This window comes from Salmo salar, chromosome ssa08 (genome assembly GCF_905237065.1).
Source record: "Salmo salar chromosome ssa08, Ssal_v3.1, whole genome shotgun sequence".
In the NCBI taxonomy this organism is placed as follows: Eukaryota; Metazoa; Chordata; class Actinopteri; order Salmoniformes; family Salmonidae; genus Salmo; species Salmo salar.
Window position 1 is genome coordinate 15,109,345 of NC_059449.1, and position 18,940 is coordinate 15,128,284.

Below are 18,940 nucleotides of genomic sequence, written 5' to 3' on the forward strand. Positions count from 1 at the left end.
TTTAAAGCTTATGTCCTGCAATTCTACACATTTTGTTAATGGGGTGCAAATAAAATGTTGCCGTTTTAAAGCTACCTTTCTTGCAATTCTATATATTTTGCCATGTCTAATGAGTATTCATGTGATATTTGAGTGACAAAGAAATGACACTAAAATCTATAGGCTAAAAACCCTAAATAAAAAACGTTAGCTGACGTGGGCTACTTGATCTGGACATTTATAAACAGGACTCTAAGGTCTGCAGTGACTGACATGACAAGAGGAAGTGATGATGCACTACCCAATTTACAAATTGCACTTTGTGCATTCTACTATTACAACTTTCAAGAGTAAATTTAAAGCCGCACTGAGTTCCTTTAAAAAATTTTTTTTTTAAATGCATTTACATGTTATTTTTTTTGTGGGGGGGACCGCGTCACCCCTGCCCTCGCCACACAGTTTGGGAACCGCTGTTCTATAGAACAAACCTTAGCTTTGCTAATGTTTCCCTGTAAACGTTGATGAAACTGGCAATGATGTTCAGAGTCTAGCAGTTTAATGTTGAATGAAATTCCTTTAATCTTTTATTGTTTCTAAATGAATTACTATTACATTATTCACTTTATAAAACAGCTCATATAAAATCTCTGTGTTCATTTCGAATTAATTAAATTGATTCCCAAAAATGTTCACCCTCCCTTGTAAGTGACAAGAACGTCAAAATATGTAACCAATTACAGAATAATTCCGCTAATGCATTCCTACTCCCTCGGAAGGCATCACTAGGTGAGGTGTAATCACACCGTCAAGATGAAAGTGTAACTTCATTATTAAGTGTAACTTCATTCTTAAAATGTCAAACTGGGAGACATAGTTATTACACAGTCCTCCTATCTGCTATCACCTTGCTCTAATGAACCTGTGAACCCTTAGAGCTTTGCGTGCCAATGTCAATGCCACTTTGTGTGTGTGCGTGTGTGCGTGTGTGTGTGTGTGTGTGTGAGAGGAGAGAGCCATCTCCGGACCCCAACTGGATCCCAAAGGTGTGTGTGTGGGCGCCTGTTTGTGTGTGTACATGGGGTCCTAATGCTATGGCATCTGCCATGGTACAGCTCCCCTCTCCTTAACCCTCTGAGCACCATCTGGGAGACGGGTCCCAAATAGCCAGGCTGAGATTATAGACGTATATTTGAATCAGTGGAAGAAGAATGGTTAAATCCAAAAGTGACATCAGGCCTTAGAGTGGGATGGTTGTGTTGAATTAGCCCAGTCCCAGACATTGATCATATGAGTAGACAAGATAGCACAAACAGATCTGGGACCAGGCTAGTGTTGAATGGATTGGGGATATGCGGAGATCAGTGTAATAGTGCTTCCCTTTTCTTTAATACAGAGTAGTGATGGCTTTTGCCTGGAGGGTGTGGTAGTATTGTCATTTTGCTCAGCAGTGCTTGCTGCTGTGTTGTGTGCATGCATAGACTCATTTAATCACATTTAGTAGAAATGAAAAGTGTCCAGATAGAACGGGTAATAAATATTATTTCTTATCTAGATTAACAGGTTCATAAAGAATGTTTTAAATGAGTTATGCTTCTTGTGAAGGCACTTGACTACTAGTTAATAACTACATAATACAATGATCCCATTGTGTCATACAGGGCCTCCCGTGTGATATAGTGAGCTCTCTCTCTCTCTCTCTCTCTCTCTCTCTCTCTCTCTCTCTCTCTCTCTCTCTCTCTCTCTCTCTCTCTCTCTCTCTCTCTCTCTCTCTCTCTCTCTGTTCTGTCTCTTTTGAAGTGGTGCACTCTAGGGTGACTGGATGCCACATGCTAAGTTTGATGCTGTGCCCAGCCAGTGCGTGAAACAAAGCCCTACTCTGATCCTGTGTAGAACAGAGAAGTAGTAGCTCCTCTGTTGTGATGCTGTTGGACCTTGATGTCACTCAACCAATGTGTTACTGTAATTACATGTAATTACTAATGTCACACTTGGTTAGTTTAAGAGTTAGACTAAGAGTTTACACGTTAGTATCAGTAATCTGGTCCGGTGAAAGGAATGTGTGAGGGTGTGTGTGGCGAGTGTGAGTTAGAACAGGTGGCAAGTTTAGTGGGTCATAGTAGATAGCCAACAGCTGATGCAAATACACACGTATGTACACACACACACACATACACATACATACATACATACATACACACACACACACACACACACACACATAAACATAGATACATACATACATACACCACACACACACACACACACACACACACACACACACCTGTTACTGTGAGATAGATTAGGCCTTGTGTATACAGAGTGTGTGTGTGTGTGTGTGTGTGTGTGTGTGTGTGTGTGTGTGTGTGTGTGTGTGTGTGTGTGTGTGTGTGTGTGTGTGTGTGTGTGTGTGTGTGTGTGTGTGTGTGTGTGTGCCAGGCCAACTCTAGTACGAGAAGCTTACATCGTTTGCACTCAGAGGATGATGGGTTAACATGGGTATTTAGAAAATAAGTTTTTGTCTCACTAACTTCCACTGTATAGCCACTGATAACAACATGTACCTGTCATTACTATCTCTTGCATGCTTGAGTTTCAGTTCCATTTATATTGACATTATAGTTCCCCAAACTGTTTTAAAATGTGTACACAACTAATTCATTCATAGATTAAGTATTTTTTAAGGAACGTGTGCACAACATAGTACATATATTGCCTTCAGAAAGTATTCACACCCCTTGACTTATTCCACATTTTGTATGAATACTTTCTGAAGGCACTGTATAAAACACAGGAAAATAACACCTTTAAGTCAGGGAGTGTTTACGCCATAGAACCCCACAGAATTAATTATGTTTCTATGGTTTACCTTATGACTTAATGCAAGCTCTACATGTATAATGTAGAAAGTCAACAGACTCTTGACAACAGATGAATTTCCAGCCTCTTTCCTTCCTATCAATATATCCCAAGCTGTCAAGCCCAGCTTGCAGTCCACTTCAGTGTGTGTGTGTGTGTGTGTGTGTTTGTGTGTGCATGCCAGCTCTCTTCTCACTCACTGTTCGCCTCAGCCTTCACCCCTCCCCTCAGCCACAGGTGTGCATGGTAACCAAAGCCTCGTCGTAGCAACCGGTACACAGCCCAAACCCCTCCCCTTTCCCTTCTCTTCTCCCAACACTAACTCTCTCCCCTCTCCCAACTTCTCTGTGTGTCGGCTTGTGTGTGTGTGGCCCTTTCCAAAGGGTCCCTCCATCCCTTCCACACACACTAACTGACTCTGTGCCCGTGCCAAGGCAGAAGAGGGCATCCCCAGCCCCTATGGAGGTGCCGGACATGGCAGTGCCCACAGTACCAGTAGTACCCGTTGCTGACTGCTGCTCTCTGCTGTATTTCCTATCTCCAGCACAACAAGGCTGCGGTGCAGATCAAGCAAGACATGAAGAAGATGGTCCAGTTGACCATGCTGAGGGGGACCTCCAGTGGACCTCGAGGAGTGGAGGCCAGGGGCGGTAGGCTGTTCGGCGTGTCCCTGCTGGAGCTCAGGGAGCTGGGCCTCGTGAAGGATGGCGTGCCCCTGGTGGTGCGGAGAATGGTAGAGTTCCTCCGAGAACATGGTGAGCTGAGGAGGTTGGGGTTCAAGTGGGGATGAGAGCGGATGCGGGGATAGTGGTTCTTTAATGTTTCAATACACAGTCATTTTCTAATGGTCATTGTGCATCCACTTTGGTTCTGAAGGAGTTGTAGGGATGGCTAGATTTTGTTAGCGAGACTAACTTGTTATTATTAACAAACAATTTAATGCGATCGGTTTTCTTCTGACATGATTTCCTAGATTTGATCAACTTCAAATCCACTGTCAATAGACGGGTGTGATAGCTGCTACTGTGATAGCCACATCCATAGATATAGAACTCTGCTTTATACTGTATCTTTGACCACAGCTATCTTTCTCTGTCAGAGTCAATAACCCACCTGATAGCTGTCAAGACAACACAAGGTTAACAGTCCAAAGTCACTGTGTTCACTGGCTAGTTACGCTTTGTATAAGTCATCTCAATGCAAAATCATGTGTTACATTTTAACATCCACTATACCTTTGCCACAAGACTCTTATAGATAATCATTTTATAACACATCATTTTTTATTTATCTTCCTATTATGAAAAGACCATGTCATTACTTATTAGACTGCCAACTGTAGGCTTTGTGTTGTGTAAAACCACTTTACACTCCTTGACATCACATGTGTTACTGTTATGATTTGCAAACGTGTCATTTGATTGGTATAAATACAAATACAAGCTCCATACCATGATAGATTTATCCTTGTGGTTTAGTTCTGTACTCTCATCTTGCTATCAAATGGTCTATTTAGCCCTTCTAGTAGTAATTCCCTTATTTCCCCACTAGAGGTCAGTGTAGTTCTGATACAGCAGTAGGATGTCCTCTTCCTGACCACATGACGCCCTCTCACAAACTCAGCACACCCACATCATATGTTGGGCCTTGCACATAATTCTTTATTTGTGGGTGTGGTTGAATAATCAGACTATTCAGGTCACTCATCGTTGTGATTAGGAAATAGGAGGGAGACAGGAGCACATGCCATGTGGACAAAGACAGAGGGTATTGTTTAAAAAAAAGAAGTTTTTGTTAAATTATTATTATTATTTTTTACAGTTTTAGTTAGGTAATAGTAAATGTGCCTGTAACGAGCATTTCTTAATTACATTTCAATCTCTGGTTTAAATGATTTGTTCTCTGCAGTGTTGCCATTGCAGCCCACTGGTCTGGTAGCATTCAGTAGGATGTGCAACGTTTTGGAACGTTCAGAAAGAAATACGCTGCAGTATGTACAGCAAAAATGCCTTTCTGACATGTAGAATAAGGAATCACGTCATGGCATTTCTGTCTGCAACGTTAGACAACTGCATGTGGCCCTGTAGACTGTTCACAACAACAGCAGAGCAACACTTTATGCAGTGTAATCCCAGAAACTGCTGTCCAAGTTAATAAAATATGACTCACACAGCTGCAGCGGCAGGTAGCCTCGCGGTTAGCGCATTGGCCCAGTAACCGAAAGGTCACTAGTTCAAATCCTAGCGCCGACAAGGTGAAAAATCTGTTGATGTGAGGGGCAAGGCACTTAACCCTACTTGCTCCAGGGTCACTGTTGATAATGGTTGACCCTATCTGTGACCCCCCTCTCCGAGGGTGTCTCAAGGGGAGCTGGGACATGCAAAAAAGTAATTTCTAATTCACACATACATATAAACATACTTGTACATTTGTGATATAGGACAAATATAAGCACCCACCAAATGAATGCATTCATTATTGTCACGCATCAACTTGACCCTTTGTCACCTGTGTGTGTGTGCAGCAATGCTCAGTGATCCAGAGAGACTCTCCAAGTTGACCATGAAAGGTTCCACTCCCTGTCAATGTCTGGGAGTAGTACGGTGTGTTAGGATACTGGATATAGTGTGCACACTGTTTTCCATGGGGGAGAGCAGGGATCTCCCACCCTGTTCCTGGAGAGATACCCTCCTGTAGGTTTTCACTCCCACCCTGTTCCTGGAGAGATACCCTCCTGTAGGTTTTCACTCCAACCCTGTTCCTGGAGAGATACAGTCCTGTAGGTTTTCACTCCAACCCTGTTCCTGGAGAGATACCCTCCTGTAGGTTTTTACTCCAACCCTGTTCCTGGAGAGATACAGTCCTGTAGGTTTTTACTCTAACCCTGTTCCTGGAGAGATACCGTCCTGTAGGTTTTCACTCCAACCCTGTTCCTGGAGAGATACAGTCCTGTAGGTTTTCACTCCCACCCTGTTCCTGGAGAGATACTTCATCCTGTAGGTTTTCACTCTAACCCTGTTCCTGGAGAGATACTGCATCCTGTAGGTTTTCACTCCCACCCTAATCTAGAGCACCTGATTCTAATAATTAGCTGGTTGATAAACTGAATCAGGTTAGTTACAACTGGGGTTGGAGCGAAAACCTACAGGAGGGTAGCTCTCCAGGAACAGGGTTGGAGTTAACCTACAGGAGGGTAGCTCTCCAGGAACAGGGTTGGAGAGCCCTGGGGTAGAGTAATGTCTTAAGTAGGTGTCCAAGAAACATTAAACAACCATTCTGCCATCAGTAGAAGAGATTGACTGTCCCTCTCTTCTTGTTCTCCTCCCCACCCTCTCCTTTGTCTGGTTACTCCCCCAACCTCTCCTTTATCTGGTTACTCCCCCAACCTCTCCTTTATCTGGTTACTCCCCCAACCTCTCCTTTGTCTGGTTACTCCCCCAACCTCTCCTTTGTCTGGTTACTCCCCCAATCTCTCCTTTGTCTGGTTACTCCCCCAACCTCTCCTTTGTCTGGTTACTCCCCCAACCTCTCCTTTATCTGGTTACTCCCCCAACCTCTCCTTTGTCTGGTTACTCCCCCAACCTCTCCTTTGTCTGGTTACTCCCCCAACCTCTCCTTTGTCTGGTTACTCCCCCAACCTCTCCTTTGTCTGGTTACTCCCCCAACCTCTCCTTTATCTGGTTACTCCCCCAACCTCTCCTTTATCTGGTTACTCCCCCAACCTCTCCTTTGTCTGGTTACTCCCCCAACCTCTCCTTTATCTGGTTACTCCCCCAACCTCTCCTTTATCTGGTTACTCCCCCAACCTCTCCTTTATCTGGTTACTTCCCCAACCTCTCCTTTGTCTGGTTACTCCCCCAACCTCTCCTTTATCTGGTTACTTCCCCAACCTCTCCTTTATCTGGTTACTCCCCCAACCTCTCCTTTATCTGGTTACTCCCCCAACCTCTCCTTTGTCTGGTTACTCCCCCAACCTCTCCTTTGTCTGGTTACTCCCCCAACCTCTCCTTTGTCTGGTTACTCCCCCAACCTCTCCTTTGTCTGGTTACTCCCCCAACCTCTCCTTTGTCTGGTTACTCCCCCAACCTCTCCTTTATCTGGTTACTCCCCCAACCTCTCCTTTATCTGGTTACTCCCCCAACCTCTCCTTTATCTGGTTACTCCCCCAACCTCTCCTTTATCTGGTTACTCCCCCAACCTCTCCTTTGTCTGGTTACTCCCCCAACCTCTCCTTTATCTGGTTACTCCCCCAACCTCTCCTTTGTCTGGTTACTCCCCCAACCTCTCCTTTGTCTGGTTACTCCCCCAACCTCTCCTTTGTCTGGTTACTCCCCCAACCTCTCCTTTGTCTGGTTACTCCCCCAACCTCTCCTTTATCTGGTTACTCCCCCAACCTCTCCTTTGTCTGGTTACTCCCCCAACCTCTCCTTTATCTGGTTACTCCCCCAACCTCTCCTTTGTCTGGTTACTCCCCCAACCTCTCCTTTGTCTGGTTACTCCCCCAACCTCTCCTTTATCTGGTTACTCCCCCAACCTCTCCTTTGTCTGGTTACTCCCCCAACCTCTCCTTTGTCTGGTTACTCCCCCAACCTCTCCTTTATCTGGTTACTCCCCCAACCTCTCCTTTGTCTGGTTACTCCCCCAACCTCTCCTTTATCTGGTTACTCCCCCATCTCTCCTTTGTCTGGTTACTCCCCCAACCTCTCCTTTATCTGGTTACTCCCCCAACCTCTCCTTTGTCTGGTTACTCCCCCAACCTCTCCTTTATCTGGTTACTCCCCCAACCTCTCCTTTGTCTGGTTACTCCCCCAACCTCTCCTTTATCTGGTTACTCCCCCAACCTCTCCTTTGTCTGGTTACTCCCCCAACCTCTCCTTTATCTGGTTACTCCCCCAACCTCTCCTTTGTCTGGTTACTCCCCCAACCTCTCCTTTATCTGGTTACTCCCCAACCTCTCCTTTGTCTGGTTACTCCCCCAACCTCTCCTTTGTCTGGTTACTCCCCCAACCTCTCCTTTGTCTGGTTACTCCCCCAACCTCTCCTTTGTCTGGTTACTCCCCCAACCTCTCCTTTGTCTGGTTACTCCCCCAACCTCTCCTTTGTCTGGTTACTCCCCCCAACCTCTCCTTTGTCTGGTTACTCCCCCAACCTCTCCTTTGTCTGGTTACTCCCCAACCTCTCCTTTATCTGGTTACTCCCCCAACCTCTCCTTTGTCTGGTTACTCCCCCAACCTCTCCTTTGTCTGGTTACTCCCCCAACCTCTCCTTTATCTGGTTACTCCCCCAACCTCTCCTTTGTCTGGTTACTCCCCCAACCTCTCCTTTGTCTGGTTACTCCCCCAACCTCTCCTTTATCTGGTTACTCCCCCAACCTCTCCTTTGTCTGGTTACTCCCCCAACCTCTCCTTTATCTGGTTACTCCCCCAATCTCTCCTTTGTCTGGTTACTTCCCCAACCTCTCCTTTGTCTGGTTACTCCCCCAACCTCTCCTTTGTCTGGTTACTTCCCCAACCTCTCCTTTATCTGGTTACTCCCCCAACCTCTCCTTTGTCTGGTTACTCCCCCAACCTCTCCTTTATCTGGTTACTCCCCCAACCTCTCCTTTATCTGGTTACTCCCCCAACCTCTCCTTTGTCTGGTTACTCCCCCAACCTCTCCTTTGTCTGGTTACTCCCCCAACCTCTCCTTTGTCTGGTTACTCCCCCAACCTCTCCTTTGTCTGGTTACTCCCCCAACCTCTCCTTTATCTGGTTACTCCCCCAACCTCTCCTTTATCTGGTTACTCCCCCAACCTCTCCTTTATCTGGTTACTCCCCCAACCTCTCCTTTATCTGGTTACTCCCCCAACCTCTCCTTTGTCTGGTTACTCCCCCAACCTCTCCTTTGTCTGGTTACTCCCCCAACCTCTCCTTTATCTGGTTACTCCCCCAACCTCTCCTTTGTCTGGTTACTCCCCCAACCTCTCCTTTGTCTGGTTACTCCCCCAACCTCTCCTTTGTCTGGTTACTCCCCCAACCTCTCCTTTGTCTGGTTACTCCCCCAACCTCTCCTTTGTCTGGTTACTCCCCCAATCGCTCCAACTTATCTCCTCATACGTTCTATCTGTTTGAGTCTTCTTATCTATTCCTTCCACGTTCCCCCTCTTTTACCTTACTCTCGCCATCCCTATCCCTCGTCATCCCCCTCTCTATCCCCTTTCACTGTGCTTCTCTACCCCTCTCTCCACCTGCCATCATTTCCCATCCTCCACATCCCTCCATCACCTCGCCCTTCTCTCTCCCTCAATCTTCTCTCTCCATCCCCAGCTCTTCATCATGAGGGTCTGTTCAGGGTCAACGGTAACGTACGGGCGGTGGAGGGGCTGAAACTGCGGCTGGAGAACGGTGAGGACGTGGACTTCCTGGTTGAGGCGGATGTGTGTACAGTGGCCAGCTTGTTCAAACAGTACCTCAGGGACCTGCCAGAAGGCCTGGTAGACTCCACCGTACAGCCTGCCCTTATACAGCAGCACCAGGGTGAGAAATGTTCCTGTTTGGAATAATACAATGTGTGTGTGTCTATAAACTGTGAAGGAACTTGTCCTTTGGGGCATAATTGTCAGATAATGATGATCGATTCTAGTCTGTCAACAGTACTCTACCCTAGGGTCTTTGACCATGACTGTCTCCATTCACAACATTAGAATTGTGATTCCCACGTCTTAAGTCATATGACTATCATACCATATACTGTATTCCCATTCCCATTATCACATCAGTGATCATTCCCTTAACCATGGTGTCGAGGTCACAAATGGACGGTAATGATGCATAGTCATTATCATTAAGCAGCATAATCATGCTCAAGCGGTGCTTCCATTTCGTTAGCAGATACTACATACCACACCAGTGTAATCAGTGTTACCGTTCTTCTACAGAGATACTATCAGAACATTCTACAGCTAAGAATACCAGTTGGCACTCGCCTTAAACCATTTCCCAATCCCACCTATAAATCCTGCAGCTCTTCGCCAGTGTTCTACCTATCTAGGTCACGGTTCTGACTTCTGATTCACTCAAAACAGGCTATGTTTAGATGTCTGCATGGGTCACTGGCTGGCCCTTACACTGTGTAGGAGACAGGAGTTTACCTTTATTATAGCAGAAGTGTCTGGACCACGGGACTGTATGTCACACACAGACAGACAGACAGACAGACAGACAGACAGACAGACAGACAGACAGACAGACAGACAGACAGACAGACAGACAGACAGACAGACAGACAGACAGACAGACAGACAGACACACATTCGCTGACTCGGGCAGTGGAGAGGCAGAGAGGCAGGGGATGCATTGGCTTCAGCTCAGAGTCCTTCTTCACGGACTCCTCAGTCCTTACAGTGTATAATATGAGTCCATATAAGGTCAAGCCAGTCCCATGCCCATCACAGACTGTACTGGCCTAACTCTGGTCTTAACTCACCTCCATGATGATCTAGTTCAATCTGGATGATGGAAGGGGAAGGGAATCTCGTCACAGTTCCAAATAGCACCCTATTGCCTATGTAGTGCACTCATTTTGAACGTAAACTCTGTTTTGGTCAATTTGCTCTGGTCAAAAGTAGTGCACTATATAGGGAATAGGGTGCCATTTGGGGCATAGACTGTGGTTTGGTTCAAAGTGATGACAGAGAGTGTATATTATAAACGTTTTGGATGAATAGGAATATTTGTCATGGCTTGGTGCCAGAGGATGCATTAAGAGAGTGTGGGCCTGGCTGGGTACAAGTCAATGAAGAAGCAGGACTTGGATTGGCAAGAAAAATGACTCGATATGATTGGTTCAAGTCCCGGTGCCAAGGTACAGGAAAGTGTTAAACTGAGGGAGGGACTAAAGAAGTGAGGGATGGATGGATGGAGGAGCAGACAGCAGGAGGGCATGACAAATAGATGAATAGATGGGTAGAGGAATTGGCCAATAGATGCATCACCTGTCGGAATGATAGAACGATAGATACGACAGAAAGATGGAAAACATGTGGACAGGACACCAGGATCTATTTTATGCCCCCCAGAGAGGTGGAGGGTGATCTGAATGTTCCCGCTCTCTGCGTGTGGCATGTGTGTTGTTGGAATGGCCACAGATGATGCATCATGGGTGCCAGGAAACCCATCTCAAAACCCAGTGTGGTTTGGCTGACATTTTACTGCCCTGGCAGGTAAATTCACCCATTAGCAGATTGCAATGTTCGACGCGACCGCATGTGACAGATTTGCCACATGAGGGACTTTTCTGCTGCGTGACTGCCATGGCAACGATAAAGCGGATTACAATATTCTGGATTGTGATGAATTTTATTGTGAATATTCAGTTTAGGGTTAGTGTTGGTCAATATTCACTGTTTAGCCTCACGCTCAAACTTCCTCTCTTTGTCAGGCCGAAATTCTTTGATATTGTTTATCTGGTTACTGATGATATGTCTTACCTTGGAGAAATGAAGGGAAATATGCAAAGAGGTCACTATCATAGACATCAATAGAGACATGTTAGTGATAGCGGTCACTAGTCTGAGATTAGGGTCAGTCTGTTTTGTTGTGTGGTAGAAAATGACAGTGGATCAACTGAGTAACTCTATGGTCATATAATACCCAGGAACAAGCCTGTGTCTGGGCGGTCTTGGCAGAGTGAAGGGCTGACGTCTCCATCTGATCCCACTTCACCTCTCCCCACACACACACACTCACATGCACGCAAGGGAGCGTACACACACAATCACACACACACACACACACACACACACACACACACACACACACACACACACACACACACACACACACACACACACACACACACCTCTGAACTTCACCTCACCAGACATGCAACAGCTGTGAGTGCTCTCAGAGCTCCTGATGCCCTCCTGCTGTGTGTACACACACACACACACACACACACACACACACCACACGACATAGACGCACACCTTACTCAAGACCAGTAGGTATGTCCCTGTATCCACCTCTGACCCCTGACCCCAATATGAATCCTGACTGGCATCATCATGTTTTCACTGCCTTTTCATTTTCATGTTTTATTTAACCTTTATTTAACTAGGCAAGTCAGTTAAGAACAAATTCTTATTTACAATGACGGATTACCCCGGCCAAACCCTAACCCGGGCGATGCTGGGCCAATTGTGCGCCGCCCTATGGGAGTCCAATCACGGTCGGTTGTGATACAGCCTGTAATCGAACCAGGGTCTTGAGTGACGCCTCTAGCACTGAGATGCAGTGCCTTAAACCGCTGCGCCACTCGGCTAAGATATTGATGCTAAGGTATTACCAGCATCGTGGTCATCGTGGAGCATTGCTTCAAAGTACAGTACTCTCAAAATGCCTTCCAGTCTTTTAATTGTTGATAATGTTGTTTCTACATGTTTGTGGTTTCCTTCTAGGTGTACAGCTGTTCAACCAAAGCACAACACAGTCTCTCCCCTCTCTAATAATGTCTACAAAAGAACACAATTACCTCAGTTAGCAGTCACTCTTATTCAGAGCAATTAACAGGAGCAATTAGGGTTAAGTGCCTTGCTCAATGGCACATTGACAGATTTCCCCCCTAGTTGGCTCGGGGATTCAAACCAGCGACCTTTCGGTTACAATGGAAAACTACCTGCCGCCATGAATTGAACAGAACAGCTTTATTTTCCCCAGAGTGAACTAGTTTTTAAATGGGTCTTCCTGTGTATTTCCCTCCAGAGTCCAGTGAGGATGGTTTCTGCTCAGACCTGAGGGTCTTACTCCACCAGTTGCCAGACGTCCACTACAGCCTCCTACAGTACCTCTGTCTCTTCCTCACCCAAGTGGACCAGCGCCACAGGGAGAACCGCATGACCGCTCTCAATCTGGCAACTGTCTTCGGCCCCAATGTCTTCCAGTAAGTTTTGCGGCCTGTCTCTGGGATTGGTGTTAGTGGTATAACACACTTAGGTTGCCATGTTGGTCCAATGTCTTCCTGTGTGTTTTATTACATGTTCATGGGATTTTGGGATGGGGTGTTAGTGGGGCATGGGTCTAATAAGACAGATGGGTTGCAAGGTGGGTCTAAATGGCAGGTGACTGTCATTATGTCTAAGGCCTTGTTAAAGCCAGTTTATGGTATATGTGTTACGAGTCATGCATGATGTTATGGAGAAAAATGGTTTGACAGAGCGTTAGTGCTATATCCTTTTAAAAAGATACACAAACTGTTCAAAATCAAATCAAATGTTATTTGTCACGTACACAGTTTGTACAGCAGGTATAAAAGGTGCAGTGAAATGCTCGCATGCTAGCTACCTCAACATTGCAGTACTATAATTAAGCAATAAGGCCCGAGGGGGTGTGGTATATGGCCAATATACCACGGCTAACCACTGTTCTTAAGCGCGATGCAACGCAGAGTGCCTGGATACAGCCCTTAGTTACCAACGTAATTAGAGCAGTAAAAATAAATGTTTTGTCATACCCGTGGTATACGGTCTGTTATAAACTGGGTGGTTCGAGCCCTGAATGCTGATTGGCTGACAGCCGTGGTATATCAGATCGTATATTTATTGCTCTAATTACGTTGGTAACCAGTTTATAATAACAATAAGGCACCTTAACGGTTTGTGGTATATGGCCGATATACCACGGCTAAGGGCTGTGTCCAGGCACTCCGCAATGCGTCATGCGTAAGAACAGCCCTTAGCCGTGGTGTATTGGCCATATAACACACCCCATCGTGCCTTATTGCTTCAATATACCACGGCTGTCAGCCAATCAGCATTCAGGGCTCGAACCACCCAGTTTATAATCAATAATAATAAAGAGTCAAATAAAAAAGTAATAGAAAAGTTGTTTTTGTATCTTATTTGGTTCCCCATTAGTTCCTGCCAAGACAGCAGCTACTCTTCCTAGGGTCCACATAGTAATATCCTGGTATGTACTCAATAGGATATACAGAATAGATCATGTATGTGCTATGTCAAGTATGACTGTATTTACCATATAAAGTGGATAGTGTGCTGGTTGCGCAGTTGACTAAATAGTATATTATAGAACAGCAGTGTTGTGCTTGTGTGTACGGGTTGGCTGTGTGGAGAGTCTGTGCAAATAGTCTCTACGGTGCAGATAGTCTCTAAGGTGTAAATAGTCAGTTCATAGTTTGATTTATGATTGATTCATGTTAAAATGTTCCATATAATAATTGTTCTATAAGACAAAACATGCCTGTATAAAATAAGAAAATATAACAGAACGGGTCCTGAGAACTCCAGCAACCTCCAATGAGTTGTCCTGACTTAGTCCCTCACGTCTCCACTCCAACAACATTGTTTGAGCCCTTGCTATTTACCACCTGCTGTTTTAAAGGGTAGAACGTTCCTTAACAAGCGTATTAAAACCTGCTTGGATGTTGATTTATTCTTGGAGCATATCGTTATCACGCCTGAGAGGACGTGTGTGTGTGTGTGTGTGTGTGTGTGTGTGTGTGTGTGTGTGTGTGTGTGTGTGTGTGTGTGTGTGTGTGTGTGTGTGTGTGTGTGTGTGTGTGTGTGTGTGTGTGTGTGTGTGTGTGAGAGATTAGGCTCTAGTGGCCTGCCTGCCTGTCTATGACAGACTTTGAATTACACATACAGTAGCTGTCTCTATGCACTGGGACTTCTTGGCTGACTTGCCTAAATGGTTGGAAGGTTGATTGATTGATGTTTGTGTTTCCGTTAACATTGTCCTATTCTAAACCTGTGTTGTTATGTGTTGTCATGTGAAAGAGTAGGTGGGAGAAAGGGAGAGAGCTTAGGCACACGCTGTTGCACACTTTCCTGGCTCACCCTCTGTCTCTCAATCATCTCTCTATCTCCCTCCTCCTCCACCTTCTCTGTCTATCTCACACAAGCCCATGTGTGTGAACTCACACACACACAGTCTTGTACAACTAACCTTGTGGGGACACATTATTTAGTCCCATTCAAAATCCGATTTTCCCTAAACCGTACCCTTACCCTAACCTTAATTTGAAAACCTTAACCCTAAACCTAACCCTAGCTCCTTACCCTGAACCTAATTCTAACCCTAACACAAATTCTAACCTTAACCCTAAACCCCCTAAAAATAGCATTTGACCTTGTTTGGACCAACAAAATGTCCCCATTTGGTCAAATTTTTCTTTGTTTACTATTCTTGTGGGGACTTCTGGTCCCCACAAGAATAGTTAAACACGTCCACACACACACACACACACACACACACACACACACACACACACACACACACACACACACACACACACACACTCCATCTCTAACCAACATGGAGGGCTGTAGGCTTAACATGCCATTAATGTTGTGGTGATAGAAACCTCACCACGTTCACTCAGAGAGGGCTCATACATTTCTCCTTTACAGTTCACATTCTCTTCCACTTCTACCGGCATCCCTTTGAGTGGTACTGGCACTACTTGAGAGGAACTAAAAGGAAACTCATCCCTGCTTGTAAATGTCACTGACAGGGTTTCAGAGGTGCTTGGTGAATATTATTTGAAGGCAGACTCCCACACAAAAGTTAACCAAAAAAGTAAATAGTAACAATATTGTTGGGTCATTCCGATTTCCATGAGTCTGTGGTAAGACTTTAAGTGGTCTGATACGTACTCACACATCTTAACGACTCTACTGTCCTCTCTGTCCAATCTATCGTTATTAGTGGGCGTTCCCAGTCATCCATGTCCTTGGCCCATGCCTTCCTGCCCGCTTTGCTTACAAACAGTGTCTGAAGACACACAGAGCAAAGTGTTCTGTCTCCTGCTCTCGCAGTCCCATCCCAAATGGCTTGCACCGTGATCGAGGGCACTATGTTCCAACTTCTCATACCCCCCTGCCCGCTTTCCTGACCACCTGATTGGCAGCCATATCTTATAAATACCCATGGTGTCCGTGCCAGGGAATCCGTCTCTGATGGCACATCGTCTCACTATCACTGGAGGGTCTGTACAGGACATAGAGTTGGAAAGAGGGCACACACCCTATCTTTGCCATTATTACGTCCACAATGGTGCTGTCCGCTAAAATAGGTTTTGTGGCAACTGTGCCCTCTATCAAACTCTATGGTACAGTAACAGGACCAGGCAGTGACCAGAGGAGGCTGGTGGGAGGAGCTATAGGATGACGGGCTCATTGTAATGGCTGGAATGGAATAAATGGAACGGAGGTTTCAATATGTTTGATGTGTTTGATTCCATTGATTATATTCCAGGTATAACAATGAACCAGTCCTCCTATAGCTCCTCCCAGCAGCCTCCTGTGGAAGTGACATACCTCAGCTGGGGCCTTATACTGTACACCATGTCCTCAGTTTGTTCCCTCCATCAACCAATCAGAGAGGGGTATAATTAGGCCCAGAGCCCAGGCCATGTCGGCATGTCAAACAGCTGTTCAGGAAGAACTCAGTGACATGATCTGGTATCAATGGCTACTGGATTGTCCTGACTTGGCCTGACATGGTACTGGAATGTGCCCTACTCCAGAGGAGGCTGGTGGGAGGAGCTATAGCAGGATGGGCTCATTTTAATGGCTGGAATGGAATTAATGGAACGGAGTAAAACATGTGGTTTCCATATGTTTGATGTGAAACCATTCCGCTCGATTCCGCTCCAGTCATTACCACAAGCATTTCCTCCCCAATTAACGGTGTCACCAACCTCCTGTGCCCTACTCATCAAGATCCACTATAATATTACCGTCTTCTATTTAATGATGTGGCATCGTGTTCTGCCGCCATAAGAGCCCCATAAGGTCTGTAGATAAGCACTTTGTCAGTGGACTGTTGTGTTATTGTGCTATGATGTGAAAGCTGTTGTGGTGCTTGTGTTTTCCTTGAACCATGTTGTCCTTGTTGACCTTGTTTTGTGTCAAACGGCACCTGCAGAAATTACATATTGTAGCTTTTGATGCCCTTTGTCATGGCAGGGAAGGTGTTGTATTGCAGCAAATAGGGGGGTGGAGCTTGAATGATAAGTACCCTGTGACCCTATGTCTGTCAGTCAAACACCTACAGTGGCTTGCAAAAGTATTCACCCCCTTGGCATTTTTTTATTTTGTTGCCTTACAACCTGGAATTAAAATAGATTTTTGGGGGGTTTGTATAATTTGATTTACACAACATGCCTACCACTTTGAAGATGCAAAATATTTTTTCTTGTGAAACCAACAAGAACTAAGACAAAAAAACAGAACTTGAACGTTCATAACTGTTCACCCCCCCCCCAAAGTAAATATTTTGTAGAGCCACCTTTTGCAGCAATTACAGCTGCAAGTCTCTTAGGGTATGTCTCTATACGCTTGGCACATCTAGCCACTGGGATGTTTGCCCATTCTTCAAGGCAAAACTGCTCCAGCTCCCTTGGATGGGTTCCGCTGGTGTACAGCAGTTTTTAAGTCATACCACAGACTCTCAATTGGATTGAGGTCTGGGCTTTGACTAGGCCATTCCAAGACATTTAAATGTTTCCCCTTAAACCACTCGAGTGTTGCTTTAGCAGTATGCTTAGGGTCATTGTCCTGCTGGAAGTTGAACCTCCGTCCCACTCTCAAATCTCTGGAAGACTGAAACAGGTTTCCCTCAAGAATTTCCCTGTATTTAGCGCCACCCATCATTCCTTAAATTCTGACCAGTTTCCCAGTCCCTATTGATTGAAAATATCCCCACAGCATGATGCTGCACCACCATGCTTCACTGTGGGGATGGTGTTCTCAGGGTGATGGGAAGTATTGGGTTTGCGCCAGACATAGCGTTTTCTCTGATGGCCAAAAATCTAAATTTTTGTCTCATCTGACCAGAGTACCATCTTCCATATGTTTGGGGAGTCTCCCACATGCCTTTTTTGTGAACACCAAATGTGTTTGCTTATTTTTTTCTTTAAGCAATGGCTTTTTTTCTGGCCACTATTCCGTAAAGCCCAGCTCTGTGGAGTGTACGGCTTAAAGTGGTCCTATGGACACATACTCCAATCTCCGCTGTGCAGCTTTGCAGCTCCTTCAGGGTTATCTTTGGTCTCTTTGTTGCCTCTCTGATTAATGCCCTCCTTGCCTATTCCATGAGTTTTGGTGTGTGGCCCTCTTTTGGCAGGTTTGTTGTGGTGCCATATTCTTTCCATTTTTTATATATTGGATTTAATGGTGCTCTGTGGGATGTTCAAAGTTTCTGATATTTTTTTTATAACACAACCTGATCTGTACTTCTCCACATCTTTGTCCCTTAGCTGTTTGGAGAGCTCCTTGGTTTGAAAGACTCCGGGGCCTTTCAGAACAGGCGTGTATATATACACTGAGATCATGTGACAGATCGTGTGACACTTAGATTGCACACAGGGGGACTTTATTTAACTAATTATGTGACTTCTGAAGGTAATTGGTTGCACCAGATCCTATTTAGGGGCTGCATAGCAAAGGGGGTGAATACATATGCTGGCACCACTTTTCCTTTTTCAATTAAAAAAAAATACATTTTTTAAACAAGTTATTTTTTTCATTTCACTTCACCAATTTTGACTATTTTGTGTATGTCCATTACATGAAATCCAAATAAAAATCTATTTAAATTACATGTTGTAATGCAACAAAATAGAAAAAACGTTAAAGTGGAGGAAAACTTTTGCAAGGCACTGTAGCTAAACTAAAGATGGTTGATAAATGAAGAAAATTTACTCAGGTCGTTTACCATTTGTTACGAACCGGCTCAGAGTTCGCAACAAAAGAGAGAAAACGTGGAGACAAGGAGTATCAAAATATATATTTATTAACTAAAGTAAACTAATTAATTAGCAATGGTGTGTGTAATCAGTAGCGTAAGTGAGTGCTTGCATGCATAAATGTAATAATGCAGGGTGTTGAAGGGTGCCAAATCAAACAACCAAAAACAACAAGGTGTCTGCATGGATAGAGTCTCTCCCAATGACTGTGGAAGAGGTCTATTTATCCTGGGACACACCCGGGCCCAGGTGTCTCCCATGTAGCTGACGACCCTCCCAACTCCGCACACCGGCATCCTAATAAGGAAACAAGAGCAAAGAGAGAAAATACGACAGACAGAGTGGGAGGGTCGTCACA

The 18,940-nt window shown here is 45.2% G+C and overlaps 1 protein-coding gene across 5 annotated transcripts in view; it reads left to right on the forward strand.

Moving 5' to 3' along the window:
- LOC106602341 (protein FAM13A) overlaps positions 1-18,940 on the forward strand; it is a 77,768-nt gene that overhangs the window by 5,203 nt on the left and 53,625 nt on the right. For all 5 annotated transcript variants that reach the window (XM_045722811.1, XM_045722814.1, XM_045722813.1 and 2 more), the window contains exons 2-4: positions 3,380-3,590; positions 9,141-9,350; positions 12,576-12,753. In XM_045722811.1, the coding sequence (XP_045578767.1) occupies positions 3,380-3,590; positions 9,141-9,350; positions 12,576-12,753 (599 nt within the window). The remainder of the gene's footprint in view (positions 1-3,379; positions 3,591-9,140; positions 9,351-12,575; positions 12,754-18,940) is intronic.